This window comes from Lissotriton helveticus, chromosome 4_1 (assembly GCF_964261635.1).
Source record: "Lissotriton helveticus chromosome 4_1, aLisHel1.1, whole genome shotgun sequence".
In the NCBI taxonomy this organism is placed as follows: Eukaryota; Metazoa; Chordata; class Amphibia; order Caudata; family Salamandridae; genus Lissotriton; species Lissotriton helveticus.
The window spans coordinates 1,932,944,439-1,932,967,456 of record NC_136063.1 but is presented as its reverse complement, the minus strand read 5'-3'; the positions used below and the strand labels follow the sequence as shown (position 1 = coordinate 1,932,967,456).

General features: G+C 48.1%; 1 protein-coding gene across 3 annotated transcripts in view; it reads left to right on the top strand.

The window, feature by feature from the left end:
• Positions 1-23,018, top strand: part of ARHGEF6 (Rac/Cdc42 guanine nucleotide exchange factor 6) — a 1,071,863-nt gene that overhangs the window by 714,011 nt on the left and 334,834 nt on the right. For all 3 annotated transcript variants that reach the window (XM_078688613.1, XM_078688614.1, XM_078688615.1), the window contains 2 exons: positions 3,729-3,788; positions 12,920-13,066. In XM_078688613.1, coding sequence (XP_078544739.1) covers positions 3,729-3,788; positions 12,920-13,066 — 207 coding nt within the window. The remainder of the gene's footprint in view (positions 1-3,728; positions 3,789-12,919; positions 13,067-23,018) is intronic.

Below are 23,018 nucleotides of genomic sequence, written 5' to 3'. Positions count from 1 at the left end.
CAGTGTTCCCCTTCTGCCTTACCAGTGCCCCTTGGGTGTGCACAAACAAGATGGTCGTGTTTGCAGCACATCTTTGGAAGTTGGGATACCAGTCTTTCCTTACCTCGATGACTGGTGTTTGAAGGCAGACTCACCTCAGTCAGTTGTAGACTACCTCAAGATGAAGACCCCGCCGCAAGGGCTCCACTAAATCCTGCACCATCTGTGGGTCGAAACGTCGACAACTGTCCTCTATGTTCTAGCCCCCTATTTGAAATTGTTACATATAATGTATTACGTGGGGCATGTGATTCTTCAAGTGATTATCTTGATTCATGATCATTTGTACATTTGTACATTTCAATTGATTTATAAATGTGTCAGATTTTTGTCTGATTTTATTGTCACTAATCCCTGCCTGCACTATCCTCACCTTATCACTTCTCCCTTACTCCTTGGGCACTATTCAACCTTTTCAAAATGAGTAATGTTGGATACTATATCCTGGCTTCGTCTACACTGTGAATAAAACATTGTAGATTCATTAAGTGTAATACTATTATTATTTAATTTGTGGTAATTTGTCAACTTTCACTGGGACCCCTTCCCTCTCAGTACCAAATATGGCCCAGGTCCCAGTGACTTCTCTTGGGTAAACACCCCCCCCCCCCTTTTGATACCTCAAGATGACAGCAAACATTCTAACCTCTTTGGTGTTTTCAATCAACAGGCAGGAGTCACACCTGTCTTCTTTTCAAAGGCTTCCATTTATGAAAGCCGTTCTGGATGTGGTGCGGTTTTGAGCTTTTCTTTATGATCAATGAGTCCAGTATATTAGAGCTATGAACCCAATGTTTCAGCCTAAGTCCTGGGTCTCCGTGAGAGTGATTCTGAGACTTCTTGCCTCTTGGTAGTGGACTATTCAAGAGGGCAAATGTGGACTCTGCATTTGGTTCGGACGTCTCATTAGCTCAGTACCTAGAGAACCTGTTGAATTACATCCCAGTTTTGAGGGAGACTGAAAAAGATCTTCATTTGTGGTTTCACAACTGCAATTGGACCGGCGCTAGATCTCTCTCCTTCCCCCTCCGGGCCCTGGTGGAGACCTGCGTCTGTATCAATCTGTTGGCATTGCGGGCCATTTGCTTGGTGTTGACAGTCTTTCTTTTGTCCATTAAAGGATGGTCACGTATACCACCACCATCATGTAGTTCTACAACAAGCAGGACAGATTGGGATTGTGGGTCTGAGGCAGGGAGCCCTGGGCCTTTTGAACAGACTGAGTCGGCAGATCATCTCCCTGGTTGTGAACCAACTGGTGCGATCTTTAAATTCGACGCCTTGCTTTTCATGAATGATAACTGGAACCGAAAGTGGTGCAGGGTGCCTTCCACCAATGGGGAGAGCCCTGACTAGACCTCGTCACCTCTGTCGAGAATGCGCAGTGCCAACAATTTTGCTTGTTTCTGTTCCCAGAAAGCTCGCTTTTTTTCGACTCATTCGGCTTGGATTGGAGCACCAGGGCTACTGTATGCCTTTCTGCTGCTGCCTCTCTTATCTCATAGGTTGTCAGATGTTCTGCTTTTTGTGCTGTCTTTAGCCTAGCAAGGACCTGACGTGAACACAGTTAAAGGTTACTTGTTGATACTTTTACCCTTTTTTTATTTCCCGAATCAGCTGTCCTTTAAATCACCTTATGTGATGCATTTCTGGTAAATATGTTTCCCCCCCAAACCTTTTGTAATGTTGCAGTGGGACCTTCATTTGCTCCTCACTTTCTGATGTGTATACATTTAAGCTTATGCAGAGGTGTCCATTGCATCTACTGCCTCTAAAAACTGTTTCCTTACAGTGATAATCTACCTCCTCCCATCGCTCGAAAGAGCTACAGCTCTGTCTGTTCAGTCACCATACACCATCTTTTTCCCAAACACATTGGTTTTTCACACTAGGCCGGCATTTTTTCCAAAAGTAGTGATACCCTTTCATGTTTAACAATCTATCACCCTTCCGGCATTCTTTGCTTCACCTCACCTCTCGAAAGAGGAGAGACTCTACCACTCGGACCCTAATAGAGCTTTGAGCTTTTTACATTTTTCGTACCAAAGACAATCGTATGGATGATTAGCTCTTTGTGGGGTTCATTAGAGAAAAAAGGTTAAGTTAGTGCAGAAAAAGACCATATCGAGATGGATGGTGCTCTGTATAAACATCTGGTACACACTGTCTAAGAAGCAGTCCCCGGAAGATCTGAGAACTCATTCAACCAGAGCCAAGGCTGCTACCATTACGCTGGCATGCGGGGTTCCTGTATTGGTCATCTGTCGGGCTGTAAAGTGGGTGTCTCTCCATATGCTCATGAAGTACTACTGCCTTGATAGGCAGGTCGACAGGAAGGGCACTTTGCACATTTCCTTTTGCCGGATTTCCTGGTTTGCACTATCCTATAGACCCCCTACTGGGAGAGGTACTGCTTTGGTATCGGTTTACTAGGTAAGGAATCTGCTGTTAGTAGTATCCATCAGAAGAACAATTTACTTACCTTCAGTAACATTCTTTCTGGTGAATACTATATCTAATTGCAATTTTGTCACTGCCCTCTCTACTGCCCATTCTGTGAAATTTACTCTTTTCACCATCCATGATAAGGTTCCAGATTAGAGATCTGCACACTGTCATATCTGATCAGTCAATAAGCTCTGTGACTGAGGGCACGTACAGATTAAATAAAGAAACTGACATCAGTGTGCAGGGGCAGCAAGTATAAGTGACTCCCGCATCACTTCCGGGACAGGAAGAGCTGACGGGAGTCACATGACACCACATACAGGCGCGCAGGAAGAATGCTGAAAAAAATCTCCATATCCAGTCTGGAGCATGGGGGTATTCACAGGGTAAAGAATCTGCGGTTAGATAGAATATACATAAAAAAGAGCATTACTGAAGGTAAGTTCATATATCGTGCATTGGTATTGCTAGCTACTGGTTAAAAAAGTATGTCTGGCACTTATAACTCTAAAGTTATTGGTGTAAATAATGAATTATTCCAAATACACATTTTGATGATGAACTGATTGAAAAATCCATGTCAGAATCCCAGGAACATTAAAGGTAAAAAAAATTGAGCTTTGGCGGAGTGTAGCCAGCAGCTCATATAATGCCTGAGCCATCATAATGCTGCTGTCACCCGCACAAACGGGGTCTCCGGGTGGAGTAACTAAATTGATAAGCAACTAGCTAAATTTAGTCAAGATGGCTGTGAAGCAAATTATCACAGGCACATACTTGGCATTATCAAAATTAGGCAACTTGGACACAATACAATTGGGATTGTAGCTGGATTTAAGAGTGTCAGCATAGCCACAGTGTGCAATCAGGGTCCCCCTACTATTGTTCGTGTAATATATTTTAGCTCCATTCAATTATATTTTTTGCACAGAAGATATCAGGCTGTGTGAATTCAGAATAAAAGCAGCTCTTATGTTGAATATTGCATTTGGGGATTTGAGGATTCAGAAATCAGTGTGTTTACAAAGCTGATCATACGTCGCTATTTCTTAGTTTGACATGTCACCTCATTTCTCTGTAGTTTCCTTTTGCATGGGCCAAACTAGCATGATGGTTGTTATCATTTCGAATTGTAGCAGGCTCCGCGGTTTATGAAATGTAAAACATGCATGGATATTTCAGCTATATTGAGAAACCAGATCTGCTTGGATGCCTAACCCAAAAGTATATTTCTTCAACAGGAGGCCCATCCAGACTACCAGGATGTTCGAAAAGCGATATCCACCTTCAAGAATCTTGTGGTATGTGACCGTAATTTATCTTACTAGCGGTTGTAAAGTCATATGTGTCACGATGCTGTGGTTGACATCTTTTTTGTTTTTAATTTACCATTCCTATGTGGTAGGCGATGTATGCCGTTCTTAGACTGATAAAATGTAAAAAAATATATAAGGGAATTATTTAGAAAGGAGCATCCCAACATAAATTTGCGGTTGCTGGACCCAGCAAAAAACATCAAATAAATATAAAGATGGCGTGCAATGGAGGGAGAGGAACAAAAGAAAAATTTGAGAGAATAAACCATACCTGGGCAATGTAAAAGAAATTAATGCAAATGCTTGAATCAGTCTTTAATTAGTAGATTACCTGTGGGCAAGATTCTCTGCCATTCTTTCTAGCTTTTCTATGTCATTACATAAAACAACCAACCAGCCCAGTTTGAATTGCTGGGCACCACAGCCTTTGAATGAGAAGACAAGTACCCCAGACGGACTTCTGTCTTGTGGGCTGCAGCAGGCCTCACAGAGCATGTAGTGTCACGACTATACTGCACCACACAGAGGGAATGAGAGAGGGACCCCGCCCCAGCCAGGGTCAAGTGGGAGGAGGAAACAGGTCTCCCCCCACACGGAAGAACAGTGGTCCTTCTGCTGCCACCAGACTGGCAAAATCTCAGCCAACAGCACATTACGACTCATACACTACAGATATCTACACCAACTTTATTATACACCCGCCCGGGTGCACCGTCTCTGGCTGCTCGACACTGACCGCTGTGACAGGTGCGGAGCAGCGGGTGCAGAGTTCAGACACCTGGCCTGGGATTGCCCGCTGATCTGGGAATACTGGAGGGAGGCCCTCAGTGCATTGGATGAGATGACCGGGTTTTAACGTGCCCGATACCCCCCTTGTGGCTCTCTTGGGATACACTGAGCAGCTGCCTGTTAAGATCCGGAAATACACCTCCTTAGCCAAAAGACGAATTGCATGCCGCTGGGGGAGAGGAAGGGCTCCCAAATTTAAGAAGTGGCTGACTGATCTTATACATTTTCAGGAGCAGCTTCACACTTATGCTGAATTTATGCCACCTACATCTCGCCCACAGGACATCTGGGGCCCTCTGCAAACTTACCTCCTGAAACACACTGACATTGCTGACATAAACCCAGATCATCTCTCGGAGGGGGTGGACGGACGGGAAGGGGAGGGAAGCCGAGAAGTCTTGAGCTCCTAAAAATGTCCTGAGCTGTGCAACCTGTGGATTTGTGGGGCGGCGGATGGGCAAGACAGTGGCACATAATGGACGGGTGAGTTCGAGGTAGTCGATCCAAACGAAGACCAGTGGCACGAGAACTGTGGCTTTATTAAGTTTCTGGGTTACTTATGTTTGTTAGAGACCAAACTAGTTGGCTGATTACCTTGCATGCCCTCCTGACGTGGCCGTGCCCGATGGGGTTGTAGGCGGCTTGCTGTGCTTCTTCCCCTACCCCTTTTGCTGGGAACAAACTGTGGCGCAGTGCCAGCCCGATGGGTTGTAGGCGCCCTGATGTGTCAGTTCTGCATACGGTCAATAAAGGTCTCTTTGAAAAATGTAAAAATAAAAAAAAAATTGCTTGTTTCCAATTCTTAGGCCATTGACTGTCGTGTGGATATGGGTTCTTATCATGGGGCCCTACACGGTTTGGTCCCCATTATATATAACCTATTGATTTCTAAAAATATAGCTACTGATGCTCTGGCGATCCAGTCTGCACAGCAAACATCTACCTTGAAGGTTTTGGATTCAAGTTGAACTTTGTTGCAGGTGTTATGTTGTTCAAGGGAATTTTGACTCTGGTGCTCTCTAGTTCTTGTGTTCCTTCCAAAGGACTTTGGCTTAGTTGTAGCACACCCACTTGTATGAGTTGGTGGCAACCATACAGGCTTTTGAGGAGCGTTGTGCAAGTCTTGAGAAAAAGAGATGGGTCAAGTTGCAAACACATTTAAGTTTTTTTTTTAGCCTACTCATATTTTAAGCCCTCTAATATAACCTGGGATTTTCCTTTATTGTCCTCTGCCTCTTCTGACATGATACAGCTGCAGTGTTCTTCCTTAATCTCCCTTTCTTTCAGGTACATTTTTGGTTGCCATCATATGTACGTGGTATTAAGGGCATTTTGAGAGTTTCTACTCCCTCCCACGTAAGGGAGACTTGCTAATGTTCAAACATGGGCACAGGTTTGAATGTATCTTTCATACTCCATGCAGACCAAGTGGGTATTATTCCTTCTTTATTCCTGTTCCTTTCACCTATGGTGGAATTCTTGTTGCACATTTTGGTGATGGGGGCATTTGTGGCCAGGATGGCTGAAATATGTTACCATGAAAGGATGCTTGACAAATTCAGGCCTTTAATATATGGTAAAATAACCTTCAACATCTACTATGAATTTATGGATTTAGGGGTGTTCCGTCTGCCATCTTGATGGGTCTGGTTTTGGCTGAGGCAAATCATCCTAAGGTTGTGCAGAGGTATTCCGGTTGGAGGGTAGCCTATGGGTCTTCATTGTTGGATATTTAGATGGTGACTATCGGGGACACTCTACTTATGTTTACCTCTTACTATGGGCAGGTATCCTACCTTTATTTAATTTTAGGAGTTGCCAAACAAATGTGTTTTAGAGTTTGCGGTCAAAGTATGTCCACTGTATTGTAATTAAAGCTACTGGCCTTAGCATTCAAATTCAGGTGTGAAATTGGTACCCAGTCTCATTGTATTCATTCTAATGATTTGAAACATAAATGAGCTTGCCGGGCTATTTCTTTATAGAGGGGAGATGATGAGCCTTGATTATTTACTAGAGATCTTGTAACACTGATTCAGTCTTTCTCTTCCATAAACTTATGACCTCTGTCCTGCCCTGTGAGTATTTGGGTTATTTTCGGGCATGAGTAGTCGACATAAAAGGTTAATTATTGAAAAAAAACCTTTATGGCCATTCCCTGCTGGGTGGTGGGATTTATTAGAGATAAGGTTTTCGGTATTATTTTATTGTTGCAAATTTCCATAATCTTTTATAGTATTTAAAGACTGTGGAGTAATGAGATTACAAATACAAATTAGAGGATCTCCACTCAAGGTTAGATGTTACAGATTCAAAGTCTGAGCCACAAAGGCCCATGGACCTTTTGTTATTTTTTCAAAGAATAAGTAAAGTAAAAACCATCTCCACTGTAGTATTGAAAGTCCTCATTCAGTAGATCTCACTTGTGTTGGCATTGTAGCATTGTTGTAGGTAACTTTCTAAAAGTACCTTTTCAAAACTATTTATTACAGATCTGACTTTATTTATTTATTTATTTATGAAAATGTTTTATGTAGCGCTGGCTACAAATTGCAGTATAGCAAAATTTACAATGAGGTAGTATTAAAAAACCAATACAAAAGGTAGAAAGCAGTTAAAATATTACACAATCTAATTACACAAGTTGCAAAGGGTTACAGCAAGTCATGAGAGAAAAGGCTAGAGTAACAGGGAACGCATGGACAAGAGGGAGGTAGGGTATAGGAATGGGGGGAGGCTAAGGAGGGGGGTAGTTAAGGCGATATCAAACAGCTATACATGGATAAAATAATTGAATGTAACATAATAACAATGAGGTGGGAATTCAAAACCCAACTAGAAAGTAAAAACAGCTCTATTTTTACTCAATCAAATTACATGTATTGCAATGGTCTACAGCAAGTCCTGAGAGGTTAGCCTAGGATGTGAGGGAAAGGATGGAGAAGAGGGGGGAAGGGTATGGGAAAGGGGGGGTGGCTGAGGAGGGGGGAGGTTAAGGCACTATCAAGTGGGAAGAGGCAGGTCCTATGGGAAAGACTGGGGGGAGGAATTAGTGGGCGAAGGGAGATTAGAGAGGGGGAGAAGAACAGTAGGAGGTTGGGGTGGTATGAGTGCCCAAGAGAGGATTTAAGGACCCCAGTATTTGTTGAGCAGGAGAAGTTTGAGGTCTTATTTTAAGCTGACGTAAGAGGGGTTGCAATGAAGATCTTGAGGGAGGGAGTTCCAGATGTTAGGTGCGTTCCCAGAAAAAGAGCGAGAGTGTGAGGTTTTCCTGTTTAACAGAGGAGGCGCGAGGGTGTTGGAGCTCCTCAATGATCTAGAGCAGCCCGCTTTGTGAAGTTTATCTGACAGGTACTGTGGGGAGCGTCGATGCAGGGCTTTGTGTGTAATGCAAGCTGCCTTGTAGGAAGCCCTTCCTTCAGCGGGAAGCCACTTGAGGGCTTTTAGGGCAAAGGAGATATGATCGAACCGTTTGAGGTCGGTAATGAGCCTAGCGGCCAGGTTCAGAACAGATTTGATTGGGGCGAGGTGGGCTTTAATAATAATAATAATAAAGAGCTTATAAAGCGCACAGTAATGCCATCACGGCGTGTCCCCGCGCTGAATGGAGCTACTCACAACCACCCACTACAGAACCCCTAGCCCTACAAGGTATAGAGTAGAGTTTTGAGCCTAGCCCGAAACACTGTCTCACTGCTCTCCAATCTCAGGGCAGGAGGAAGTTTGTTCCAGTGCTGAGCAGCTTGGAGCGAGAAAGATCGTCCGCCCATTCTGGCCTTCCTTACCCTTGGGACTGTCAACAGCCCACTGCCCTCCGAACGGAGGGCCCTTGGCGGTTCGTAGCGGCTGACTAAGTCCCTAAGATAGGCGGGCGACCTGCCCCAGACAATACGATGACAGAAGAGGAGGCATTTGAACAGCACGCGTTTCTTCACTGGCAACCAGTGAAGCGCATCCAGTGCCTGCTGAGAATTTGCTCTCCTAGGTCTCCTTAGCACTAATCTGGCGGCGGCATTCTGGATGACTTGCAGGCGACCAAGGCTACCCTCGGTGGACCCAAGGAACAGAATGTTTCCATAGTCCAACCGAGAGGTCACCAGTGCCTGCGTCAACGTCCTTCTGGCCTCTAGGGGTAGCAGGTCTAAAGTTTTGTTTAGGGTCTTCAGTACCCCGAAACACTTGCCCACAAGACGCCTTATATGGCCCTCACAGGAGACAGTGTGGTTAACCCATACTCCCAAGTTCTTAGCCTCCTCACAAGGTGTGGGAGTAGGACCAAGGCATGGAGGCCACCACTCGGCCGACCAGCTGTCACTCTTTCCCCCCACTACCAGAACCTCTGTCTTAGAGCCGTTGAGCTTTAGGCAGTGGGAGTCCATCCACTCAGCTAATGCCTGCATACAGGCCTTAAAGTTGGTGGAGGCATTGGCGGTGTTCTGCGATAGAGAAATCAGCATCTGAGTGTCGTCGGCATAAGATACCAATTCCACCCCGTATGCCTGTACCACCTTCGCCAGGGAGGCCATGTGCAGATTAAAAAGAGTGGGGCTCAAAGATGAGCCCTGAGGCACTCCCTGGTCTAGTGGCATCTCTACCGATCGACAAGCCCCTTGTTGTACCTGGAAGCATCTTCCTATAAGGAACGACTGCAGCCAGTGCAGCGCGGGACCAGCGACCCCAGCCTCACTAAGACACTGTAGCAAGATGGAATGAGCTACAGTGTCGAAAGCTGCGCTGAGGTCGAGCATGATCAGGGCCATTGTGTGTCCTGCATCCGCTCCTACTCTTAAAGTCTCAGTGGCACGTAAAAGAGCTGTCTCCGTCGAGAAGCCAGCTCTAAATCCTGATTGGGAGGGATGAAATAGATTCCCTCTCTCCAGATGCTCAGTGAGTTGAGCATTAACCACCTTCTCAGCCACTTTCGCCACGTAAGGCAATAGTGAAATGGGTCTGAGGTTTTCCAGCACATCAATGCTTACATTTGGTTTTTTCTTTATTGGGAGTACTATAGCCTTCTTCCACTCCTCTGGAACCCGCTGAGTGAAGAAAGAGGTCTGTAAGACATGTCTCGTGTGGTTCCAGTCCAGCAAGACCCTCCGCAATGACCCAAGGAGGGGCCGGGTCATTGGGGGATCCAGACTTCACACTACGACAAATCTTTATTAGACTATCAGCCGACGGGACCTCGAAGATTTGCAAAGAAGAGTCGGGAGCCATAGGCGATCCAACCGCTCTGAAGTCTATGCCCCTTCCCAGCTGTTTAGAGAAGGAGGTATAAATTGCTTTAACTTTGTTTGAAAAAAAGTTAGCGACTCTATTGCATTCCTCCGTGGAGACACTTACAGGAGCATTTGAGCTGGAAACCAGAGATATTTCCTTGTAAATTTTAAACAATTCGCGTGAGGAGCTCTCGGCTGCCTCAATGCGTGCCTGGAAATATTTAGCTTTGGCTCTGCGTACTGCGTACTGATAGCTTCTATGTGCCAAGCTATAGCTGCTTTTGCCCTGATCACTAGGGTTCCTTCTCCAGCCCCTTTTGAGCTTTTTGCAGTTAGACTTAGTTTGCTGGAGTTCCTGTGTGAACCAAGGGGCGGTGCGTTGTCTACCCTCCTTGGCTTTGCCCCCACTCAGGGGTGCGAGCTCGTCCAAGGTGGCAGCCACAAGCTGATTGAATTCCTTATTGGCCTGGTCACTATCAGTAGCTAGCGGTGGTTTCGCTTTCTGAATGGCTCGAACAAAATCCTCTTGAGAATAATGTCTCCATTTACGTCTCATAACATTGCTGGGCCCAGTCCTTGTGGCCTTATGTAGCTGGTAAGAGAAATGGAAAGGGACCAAGAAATGGTCAGTCCATGGGAGCTGAAGGGGGGTAAGTGTCTTTATCATGTCCCAGCTGGCGAACAGAGGGTCCAGACAATGACCCCGCTCATGTGTGGCAGCTACACTTAACAGGTCAAGTTGCAATTCTTTTAGGACTAAACGAACATCTGCTGCCTCCTTCTGTAGAGGATCCTCCAGATGTAAGTTCAAGTCCCCAACACCAATACTTTACTGTGTTTGATCGCAGTCTGAGTAACCCCTTCCAATAAACTACTTCGAAAGTTTCCCAGAGACCCCGGAGGTCTATATATTAGGATGCCCGAAATTGCCTCGTGCTGACTCAATTTAATGTTGAATTCGCCAGCTTCACTATTGTCAATTTTTACCGATCTCAGGACACACTCAATAGGGTGTTTGACAATGATGGCAATACCACCACCCCTTCCTTTATCTCTGTCAAGTCTATGGAGGGAGTATCCTGGCGGAATTGCGTTCAGTATATCTGGATCAGAGTGCTCTCCTAACCAAGTTTCCGTTAGAAATAATATGTTCAGGGCCTCATCAAGTAAGAGATCCCACAGCTGGAGGGAGTGTTTGCTTATGGATCTGCAATTTAAGAGCCCACCCTTTACTGTAACCACTTCAGGGTCAGGGTCATCCAAGGACAAAGTCCTCCCTTTGAATGGACAGTGAGGACAAGGGCGCAAGTCCACTGCCTCCATCAAGTGTCGACAGGCAGTGTGAGGAGAGGGGCAAAGATCCATCAATCTCTTACTAGTGATAGAGTGCAAGTGGCACGCATGAGGAGCAGGGGTCAGGGCCCCTGGCCCCGGTCGGCCGCGGACGGGCGCAGACGGGCTTGGCTTTGGCGCGGCTTCGGTGCGCATCCGGCGTGCCCGCTGCGCCAGCCCGCTGCGCCGTCTGGTCCCTACACACATTTTATAGGTGGGAGGAGGGTGGGAGGCCGGCGCGACTAGAGCGCAGCCCCAGCCCACACCAAAGATGGCGCCCGCCGCCGCCTCAACCGAAAAGTAAAACGGCTGGGCGAGGCTGTCACAGAAGGTATGTAGTGTGGGTAGGGGTGTTAGAGTGCCAGTACTCAATTCCCACTTAGCTTAATGATTAAAGAGCCCCCCAGAATAAAATGCACAACAAAGTTAAAAACACGATCTAAAAACAGAATAAGCAGCACAGAATAGCAGAAGCTTTAGGAGTTCCAGCGAGGATAGCGTTACCATAGTCGCTTTTTGACAAGACCAGCGATTGGATGACTAATTTAAAGTCGTCTGCACAAATTAAGGGTTTAATTTTCTTTAAGTGATGGAGTGTGAAGAGAGCGCTTTTGGCCGTTTTTTTTAATGTGGGCGATAAGATTAAGGTTCTGGCCATGTTAAAACTGAGGGATATAACTGAGTTTGATATAGTGAGAGAGCAGTTGAGTGCTGTAAGGTCCGAGATCCAGGATAGAATGGGGAGCGAGTTGTTCTTAGGTGATACAAGAATGATTTCGGTCTTTTTTTGGTTGAGTTTGAGGTGGTTGACTTTACCAGTGAATTGGGCTTACAATAAATATTTCCAAAAGTCTAAAAATGAATTATGTAACTGTTGCCTGTATAAATAGTAAAATTTGTATCACAATGCTTTCCTAAAGCGCAGCTAACAGGTTAAATAGCTTTTGGGGCATTTTCGCTGTAAAGACATGTGTAACAATAAACACTTATCATACACCAATGCCTTATGGGAACTAAGGCCTATTTAGGGCTGACTTATTAATATTTAAAAGGAGGGCCTGCCAAAAGGGGTTATTTAGGCAGGTTGAATTTGGAGTTTTAACACTGCACAGACATACAACAGTGATGGTCTTGCAGGCATGTTTGCACTGTCACTGTAGTGGGTGGCACAGTGGATGTTGCAGTCCAATAGTGACATTTACCTTACGGACCCTTGGTACACTTTGTTCCATATACTGTGGAATTCTAAGTAAGTTATGTATGCTAATTTGGATTAAAGCCAAATGTTTTAGGGGTCAAAGCACATGCACTGGACCCAGCTTAGGAGAGTCCCAGTGCACACTGTCAAAAAACTAGCGCCTTCAGCCCAAAAGAAATGGGGGTGGATGCACTAAGAGGCATTTTCTTACAGTATGTTTTCATTTTAAAAGTTAACTATTTATTATTTTGAAAACAGTTTCACTGACTTTGCAATATTGGCTTTGTTAATTTTCTTTAATTTTGTATATCCAACTATGGGTTACAAAATGTAAAGAGGTGTAATTCTAAATACACAGTCATAAACATAGAATGTTAAAAAAATATGGCAATATATATATATATATATATACACTTTTTTTAAACAGTTCTATACATATATATGCATATGCATTTATACTTTTAAATGTATGCCAAAGAAATGGGCTAAAGGCATAAAATATGTTCTATTATGTTTTTCTTTATAAATATTCATACTGTTATACAGAAATGTTTTGTAACTTTTCTCGACTTTTTCAGACTCAATGCCAGGACCTACGAAAGAAGAAACAACTGGAGTTACAAATACTCTCTGAGCCCATTCAGGGGTGGGAAGGGGAAGACATAAAAAGCATGGGAAATCCTATTTATATGTCACAAGTCATTGTACAATGTGGAGGAAATGAGGTAAGAAGCTTGATTTTATCAGTTATGAATTTTCAAACAAACATTAGGAGTTGATTACTATTCCCACTGTGGCATTGCCCTGGTAATACTATACTCAGAATTACTAATGCTATGAAGGATTGGCAAGTGCCATTTTTCAAGAGCATTTTACAGCTTGGTGTGGCTAGCACTTGCTAATGCTTTGTGTAAAGACTTTACTCTAAAAATTGCAAAAGGCTTTGTCACTCCTTAGCTTAGCATTGGGGGCCCCAGTGCTAATACTAGGCTTCAAAACTCTGCTGTAGAAACATACATTTGAGGTGAGCAAATTCGGTGTCGGTGGTGTTGTAGGGTGCTCCATATAAAGGAGCTGCTCTCCACCTAAACTTAGGAATTACCCAGAGTTCCCAGCTTTCTTTTTTGCATAATTTATGCAGCGCTCGTAGCCTGATAGCGTATTGCCTTGACTTATACTGGGTTCATACCTCTGTGATGAGCTCTAACTAGAGCGAAATACGTGTCAGGGGTTGCTTTAATTCATTCCATGTTCTGCTCAGAGTTCTCCGCTTTCTTTTTTGCATATCTATCTATCTATCTATCTATCTATCTATCTATCTATCTATCTATCTATCTATCTATCTATCTATCTATCTATCTATCTATCTATCGATCTATCGATCTATCGATCTATCTATCTATCTATCTATCTAACTACATATATGTGCATTGTAAATGTTGACATCACTTAACATTAGTTCCTATTGCCTATTATTTTAATTCTCTGCCTCCATTGAGTGTGTTGCAAAATAAGTGGTGGGCTGTGTGTGGTGTTTGACTTACTTCAAAACTGGACTGAAGTACATTTATACATGCTTTGCCATCTTTAGGACTCTATTGACTTTAGAAGTGTTTTTTGTGATCATAGCACAGGGCACTTGGATTGAAGTAAGCCCACAAGACACTGAAGTACAGAACAAAAGCCTCTTTCTGGAGATATTAATGACTTTATTTAAGGTTGAGCTATATAAGCTTGTCGTCGTTGGCACACAATTTGGAAATGCAGGATAACCAATGTTCATATTTTGGGGCACTTCTGTTTACATACTGGCCTTTCTTTTATCTACATTCCTATTCAGTTGTCAGGAGAATTTTTAGGTATCTAGGTAGAAAACGTGCTCAAGGTGATTTGAAAGCAGTTACATGTTTGAGGTTAGAGAATAACCAGTTTGGAACTGCAATTACGGTTAAGATATGGATAGAACTTTGTTGAACTCTGATATTGTATTCTCATCCCTTAGTATTCCCCTAAACTACATAGCATTGGTTAGCAGGATGCTTCAAGTTATCCGACAGGCAGCTGCATAGTTTCCTGTGCCATGCATTGTAGTCTCTATCTTTCGTTCCCATTCCCCTTTCCCCTACTTGGTTACAAAAACCTTGTTTTCTCTCTTGAACAGATGGGGACAAAGAGATTCACTTCGGTCCAACAGCCTGGCTCACAAGTTAGAGCCTTTACATGACTGGTGACAGAAAGATTCACCATCTCCATAAAAGGGATACCAAGAATAGAAAGCAGTGTTTGAGCCTTTTTATGGGGCCAGTGGGGCAACCTGATCCTATCAGCTTCAAATAGTCACTCAGTTGGTCTAATAAGATTTGACTGGAGTATCAAGAGAGAAAGGACTGATGTAATGATTGGTAGTATGCTAGTGATAGGTGACCTTCTTTGTGTTGCTGTGAAAGTTGAACTGTTTGTTTCACAGTTTTAGTGAAGAAAGCATCTTACTGGTCATGGGTTTGAAAGAGAATAAATCTGTGCCACACACAGAATATCATTTATATTACCCTGCATTTCCAAAAGTCTACCATAGCCATTGCTGGGAAGTATGTTTTTGATGCAAATTTCCCACCTTTAGAATATCCCATGATGCTAGACTGGATTTGGAAACTTGTAACCTGCAGTGCTCCCACGCACAGTTTAGCTCTGTGTTGACTTTGTTCTGTCCGCATATAAGCGCCACCCCTGATTGATGACATTTTCCTACATTCTGCACCTTGGAACGTAGATCCGGAGCTGCACTCACCTTCTTCTCATTGATTTGATGACATTTTGTTTTCTCAAAAATCCTCCAGCCAGTGTGCAATTGGAGCTTTGTCCCCTCCAAAAATCTAAAAGATTTAAACCTTGCCGGGATTGTTGCACACAAATGTTTGTGACATACCCGCACAAATAATTCCTTTGATGTTTGGGCTCACGGCTTTGTATAAGGAATGCGCTGTCATAAATCTCTTGGCCTTTTGCATCCTGCTCATCGGCTATGCCATGTGGCATGTACGGCTCTGCAGTGGAACCAAATGTTGCACTGGGCCCAGCATTAAGGAAACCTGTTGCATTCCATTCCGGTTTCGGGGGAGACTGCAAAAGATCTGCGATAGTGACTGCCTGACCTTATTTGGCCCAGCAGCAGACCCCTCCCCCTTCCCTGCCCAGAGCCGACAGTGGTGACAGCCGTGTGTCTGGTGGGTTGGGTAGCTCATCTGGTAGAGGTGGAGATCAGAGGCCTCTGGTCTTCGGTAGAAATTTGACTGCACAATCAATCAATCAATCATTTGTAAAGCGCACTACCTACCCGCGTGGGTCTCAAGGCGCTGGGGGGGGGGGGGGGGGTGCTACTGATCGAACAGCCAGGTCTTGAGTATCCTCCTGAAGATCAGCAGGTCTTGGGTCTGTCATAGGCTCAGTGGGAGGGTGTTCCATGTCTTGGCGGCAAGGTGGGAGAAGGATCTCCCACCGGTAGTTGTTCTTCGGATGGTTGTTCTTCGGATGCGCAGGACGGTGGAGCGTAGCTGGCGGTTGGGGATGTAGAAGGAGAGCCGTCTGTTGAGGTAGGCTGGGCCGGTCTTGTGGAGTGCCTTGTGTGCGTGGGTGAGGAGCTTGAAGGATATCCTCTTGTTGACAGGGAGCCAGTGCAGATTTCTCAGGTGGGGGGTGATGTGGCCGTGGCGTGATACGTCGAGGATCAGTTGTGCCGAGGCGTTTTGGATGCGTTGTGGTCGCCTGATGAGCTTGGTCAGGGCTCCGCGTAGAGGGCGTTTCCGTAGTCAAGTCTGCTGCTGACGAGGGCCTGGGTGACTGTCTTTCTTGTATCTGTCGGGATCCATCTGTAGATCTTGCGGAGCATGCGGAGGGTGTTGAAGCAGGAGGAGGAGACGGCGTTGACTTTTTTTAAAAAACTTTATTTATCATGTTTTGAATTTTCAACTCCAGTACAGTAAATCCAGCAAGGTACAAACTTATATCGTAATCGCTCCATTCATAAAAATCCACAGAGCACTTTCAGCAATCGGCCTGATACATCACAATAGCCAGGACAATGGAGGCGCAGACCCACCCCTTGCATGGTTACATGTCAGCGAAACCTTATTGAGCTATATGAGAACTCCCCAGTCCCCCCTCCCTCCGCCCCCAACCCTCCCTCCAACTCCCCCCCTCCTTCCCCATCCCCGGCTGCCGGGTCGTGAAAAAGTTGTGAACTAAAAAATAGGGTCTATGCCACATGCAGCCTACACTGGGTCATTGTGTGTCCGGTCACCCTGAGTCAGAGTCTCTCCCTGTCCCAAATCTACCGGTTCCGAACCGTCTTGCTTTGAAGGGGCATCCAGTCCCACCAGCTCCTGAAACATGACCCCCCCAAGCCTGTAAGACCTCTGGTAGCCTCTCATTCCTCCTCGTATGCCTCATGTGCTCTTCTTCTGCCAGCGCCCATTCCCTCAGGTTTACCGTCCATTTCTGCAGCGTTGGGCCTTGTGGGGACAACCAATGAATTGCAATACGGCGCCGGGCTGTAACCAGGCCTAGTATCAGAAACCGCCTGCTCACCTTTCGTTTGGGGTCTCGGGGGATTAAGCCTAAGAGGCACGGACGTGGGTCCATCTCTATCACCCACCCCGATACTCTCACCAAGACCTCCCGTACCGCCACCCAATATGATTGGAGGACCGGACACGTCCATACCATATGCACAAAGTCCGCCAAGGGGCTGCGGCATTTCGGGCAATGGGCCTCCCTGGTATCATCAATGGTCTGGAGACATTTACGGGAGAGGTAGGTCATGTGGATAATATTATATTGGATTTGTTTGAAGCGGTTGCACGCTGACACCTTTCTCACACTCTCATGTATTTTTTTCACAGTCACGGGGAGTAAGCTCTTGTGGACACGCCTGCTGCCACTTATCCTCTATCGCCAAGGGCCGCAACATTTTATCCTCCCGCAGCGCCCTATAAAGGTGAGTCACGAACTTCCGTCCCCCCGCCATCACCAACATAGTGACCAGAGTAGCAGTGGGCGCCGGGGCATCCGGGAACGTGGGCCATAACTTCCGCGCAGTCGCCGCCATTTTAGCATATTGAAGAAATTGCCCCGGACCAAGCTCAAAGGTGAGAACCGCCTCTTGGTAGGTAATACATTTATCGTTTGGGTACAGATGAGCCAGCATCATGCACCCCCCTCTATCCATTTGTCTGTGGACATGACCCGCGCAATCGGGGCAAAGGGAGGCAAAAGCCATAGATCCAAGTCAGGGGCAAATGGCTCGGTGTGGATATGGCGCCGCACCACCCGGTCCCAGATCGCCGCCCCCAACCGCGCCAGCAGAGGGATGTGGCCCCGCCGCCCCCCCACCTGCTAGAGCAGTGCTCCCAATTGCCCACTCCCATAAGTCCCTGCCAGCAAGGACCGCTCCCAGGAGGGGTCGACATCCAACCACGCGATCGCGTGTTGCAGTTGTGAGGCAAAGTAATACAGCTCCAGATCGGGGACTTCTAAGCCCCCCCGCGCCCCATCTGCGCTTCAGGACCTCCAGACTCACCCTGCATCTCTTCCCATTCCATAATAGATGGACTAGAAGGGAATCCACTTCTCTAAAAACCCGGTGTGGTATCCCATAAAAGTATACAGACAGCGCGGGAGGACCACCATCTTAATTAAAGCAATCTTCCCCATCAGGGAGAGTTTAAGGGTGTTCCAGAAGGCGATACTTCCCTTCAGACCCTGGAGTATCCGCCCCATGTTGTGTTGGAAGAAAGCGGCCGAATTTCGACCAATCCAGATCCCTAAATAGCGGAGTGTATCGTCCACCCTGGGGAAACCCATCTTAGGGCGCGGGACCCCCTCCCAATCGCGTAGAGCTGGGATTTCGCGTTATTCACCGCCAGGCCACAAGCGGCCTTAAACTGCTCTAGCGCGGCCATCAAGATCGGCAGTGACTGCGTCGGCTGGCATAGATAAATCAACGCGTCGTCCGCATATAAGGACACCACGTGCTCCACCTCCCCTATTCCAATACCCAGGCCCTTAAGCACCGTACAGAGATGGCATGCCAATGGCTCCATCGCCAGGGCGAAGAGCAGGGGAGAGAGCGGGCACCCCTGACGCGTTCCCTGCGATATTGGTATCTCATCCGAGATACACCGGCTCGTGCGGACCCTGGCCACCGGTCTGGCATACAGCAGTTGGACCCACCGCACAAATCCTTCCCCCAGTCCGAGTTTTAACAACACTTTCCAGAGGTAGGTCCAGCGGATCGAGTCGAACGCTTGTTCGATATCCAAAAATACCAGCGTGCTGCACTTGGCCCGTCCCTCCAAGGTTTGCATGACGTGGGCCAGGCGGCGGGTGTTCCGCAAGGTGTTCCGGCCTGGGATGAACCCCGATTGGTCGTCATTGACCAGGCGATGAAGATAGGGAAGGAGTCTAGAGGCCAGCACCTGGCTGAGAACCTTCAAATCCACATTCAACATGGTTATGGGTCTATAGGATCCTGGGAGGAGAGGATCCTTCCCTGGCCTGGGGATCATAACTATTGTCGCCGCCCGCATAGAGTCCGGGAGCGATCCCCGATCATAGACCTCCATTGCCACTTCAAGAAGTTTCGGGACCAGAACGCCCTGGAACTCTTTATAGAGTTTGGCCGCCAGGCCGTCCATCCCCGGCGATTTTGCCGTCTGCAGATGGGCTATCGCGGCCCGCAGTTCCTCCTCCCGGAGTGGCCCACCCAGGTCCTCCTGACTCTCCGCATCAATGCTGGGCAGTTGTATCCCCTCGAGGTACATTTCAATGTCCTCGGCGCCCGCTAAGTGCTGCGATTCCGAGTATATTCTACATAAATGAGAGCGGAACGCGTCGTTAATCGCCTGCTGCGTATACACCATCCGGCCTAAATCGTTTTTCAGTGCCAGAATCGGGTGGGGATGGGTTTCTGCCTGGATTAAACGCGCCAGTAGTCTCCCAGCTTTGTCACCCTCTGCGTACCATCTCCTCCTGCTGGCTGTCCTATTAAATTGGCCAAGGTGTCCCCTAGGTGCTGTCGCGTGGCTGTCCATTCAGGCCGGTGTTCTTTATCTGTGGGGAAGTCCCTCTCCAGTTCCGGCAAACGATCCTCGTCTTGTCGGAGTTCCCATTCTAGTACCCGTTTTACCCCTACTTCCGTGGACAGACAAGTTCCCCGGATGACGACTTTCATGGCGTCCCATTCTTTTGCCCTTGTATTAGCCTACCCCCAGTTCACCTCAAGATAAGCCACGAGCCCTTGCGAAATAGCCTTATAAGTGGGATCACCGAATGCCTCCGTGTTAAGCCGCCATAGCGGGATCTTGGGCCTAGGTCCACCCACCAAATATGTAAGCAAGAGCGGAGAGTGATCTGACAGGTAACGCGCCAAGTAGTGGACCTCCTCCACCCGGCCGATGACCCTGCCCTGGAGAAAGAAATAATCCAATCTACTATGGGTGTTGGCAGCAGGCGTGTAGCACGAGTACACCCGATGGACCGGATTGTGGTGCCTCTAGATATCTATCAGGTCATAACTGCGGAGCATCTGGGTCAACGCTTCTCTCATTTTAGGTTTAGCATCTAACTTTGGGGGGCATCGGTCTAGGTCTCCATCAAGTGCACAATTAAACTCCCCTGCTATAAGGAGCTCCATGTCCGGGTCTATATCTATCTGTCCCATCACTTGACCTAAAAACTTGCCATCGTCAGTGTTTGGGGCATACACGTTCACCAAGCATACACTCCGTCCATCTAAAGTACCCATCACTATAACGAACCTGCCCTCGGGATCCAGCTTTGTGTGAAGGGCTTTGAAGGGAACCCCCGGTGCTACCCAGATGAGGGCCCCTCTAGCAAACCCAGAGTAAGACGTGGCGAAAAACTGGCCGCGCCATCTACGCTGAACATATTTAAGGCGGTCCCCCCAGAGGTGCATTTCCTGGAGAAAAGCAAAGCTGACACCATAACGGCAGAGATAGGTAGCCACCCTGATCCTTTTAACCCTGTTATTAAGCCCCCTAACATTCCACGTTATTAATTTGTATTTACATGCAGCACTTGTCATAATATAACACTTTACAACTGTTCAGCACACAACTGGTGCCCTTTGGAGCCTCCTCCATAGTGCGGCGTGACCCTTCTGTAGGTAAACAACTGAGACATTTCAAAGCAAAGACATAAATGGACCCGGCAGCTTCCCCCCCAAAACAAAACAAGGAATCTCAACATCACCCACCGACAGGCGGTAGCACCGCATCTCCCAGTCCACACCTGGTCAGGAGACCCCGAACCCCGCCCCAATAACACCCCCCCCCTCAGACCCAACCCGTTAACTTGCAATTAGTAAATACATTTTGCAAAACAGTATCGCACGTAATAGTCCAGAAGAATCCCTTTTCCCCAGTAGGTGAACATTCAGCCGACTGACTGATACCGTGCAGCCCTGCCCGGCCGAGGCCAAGCCGACCGCTTCGGCACTCTACAGTCGGTCATGTAAGCTGGAATTGGCACAATTGTATAATCACTGTAATACTCAGGTGTTCAGTCCCCCCCCCTATTATGCTCTAATTTCTCCAAGGAACAGCCTCCTTTCCAACCCGTCGGGCCGCACAGATCCCCCCAGAGAAAAGCGTGGAGATACTCACAGTGTCCAAGACCCCCCTCGGTCTATTCGAACCCCCAGGTTTACCAGTCAGTTGTCCTGTACAGGTTCAGCAGCCGAGCCTGCGGCACCCCCCGAGTCAGACTGCGTTTCCTGCACCAAACACAGTGGGGAGAACTGGTTTTGGGTGGGGACCATCTCGAGCTCCGCCCGTAGGGTGCCATCCGGGCCCACCGTGAACGTCCATTTTCAGTGGTGGCACGCCCTCCAGGGGAGCGACCCCCCTCACCACGACGTTGACTCCGCCGTCGTGCGCCTCACCGTCTTTGCTCCTGCCAGCCCTGCGTGTGGTCTTGGCCCGCCAGTCCCAATGAGTCCATCCAGTTCTCCACATCTGATGGGCGGTCGAAGAAGTGCGTCCTCTCACCGTGTTGTACTCGGAGTCTGGCTGGGAAGAGCAGACTGTATTTAACGTTGTGGCTCCGCATCCGCCGTTTAACCTGCAGGAAGTCGTTCCGGAGGTCCTGTACCTTCCTAGTATAGTCCGGGAATATATGAATGTCGTGGTTTTCATACCTAGGCGGGCCGGTCTTACGGATGTGTTGTAGAATTAGGTCCCGGTCTCTAAAATTAAAGAACCGGGCTATTATGGCCCTAGGTGGAGATCCCGGTTTCGGAGGCGGACCCAGGGTTCTATGGGCCCTCACAATTGCACACAGTTTGGACAGCTGCAAGTTCGGGAAGACCTTACCAATCCAGTCTTCGAGAAACAGGTCCGCCGACGGCCTCTCTGTGCGCTCCGGAAATCCCAGGAAGCAGAGATTATTTCTCCGGGACCGTCCTTCGGCATCTTCCGCCCGATCCTCCAATCGAACCGTATGATTCTGGAGAGCAGCTACCGTTTCCCGCAGCTGCTGGACCTCGGTTTGTAAAACATTTAGGTCCCCCTCCGTGGTGGTGACCCTGTCCGCTACCTTACGGAGGTCAAGGCGTAAATAATTGATGTCCATGGCCATGCCATCCATTTTGGTTTCCAGCGCTACCCTGAGTGGCGGATCGCAGCCAGGATAGCAGCTTTATCTCGGGCCGCTGCGTCAGGGTGGGCCTCCATCCTCCGACCATTCCGGGGCGCTCTGCCGCAGTAGGGCCCGGGACCGTGTATTGCACGATCTGTTCGCCTGGGCTCCCCTCGTCGGGTGGTCCTTTCCCATAGTAGTGGGGGAGTTCTATGGGCGTTCCACCGGTCACCCCCAAGAGGCCTCTCAAGGGCGCAGCGGTACCCCCCTATAGTATGCAGAGCAGCCCCGGTAGTTCCAACACTGGGGGTAACTGGCCGTGCCTCAGGATACCGTCAGACTAGGACTCCACTCATCCGGCTGCACCCCCCAACGGGGCGAGGCGGGGCTGGCAGGCTCCAAAGGTCACTGTCCAGCTTGCGCCACTCTCCGGTCCCAATAACCGTGGCACCAAGGTATCTAGCCACTCCAGCTAGTCAGGGGGGGCCCTCAGCCCGCTCTCTTGGCCCACTGCACTCCTCAGCCGGTCACCAAGGTGGGCAGCCGGAGCCCCCACAAAGTCAGCAGCCTCTCCACAGGCTGTGAGGGGGTGGAACAGTGGCCCCCTGACAATCACCCCCGTCCGCTACAGCCCCGTGGTATCCCGGGCCTTCTGGATACTTGCAGGCCGCAACTGCCCGGTCTCACTCTCGCTCTCACGTCAGGGCCTGGGCATCTCAGCCGCTCGCTGCCCCTCGCTCACTTCAGCCGCCCGGACTGCCGCCGCAGGGTTCACCTCCTACCTCCCCTGTTCGCGGGGTGCCCCTGTCTCAATTGCCTCTCCACGGGTCTGCAGCCTTCCCCGCACCGCGTCGCGGCCGCCGCCGCCTGGTGTCTCTCAGGGTTGGGAGACCCGCTACACCCGTTGTCCTCCGATGGGGCGGGGGGGCGGGGGAGCGACACCCCCGGCCACCCGGACCAGGCGGTCCCGCAGTGTTCTGGGGGCTGCGGACCGCATGCAGGCCACGCCTCCCCGGCCTCTTG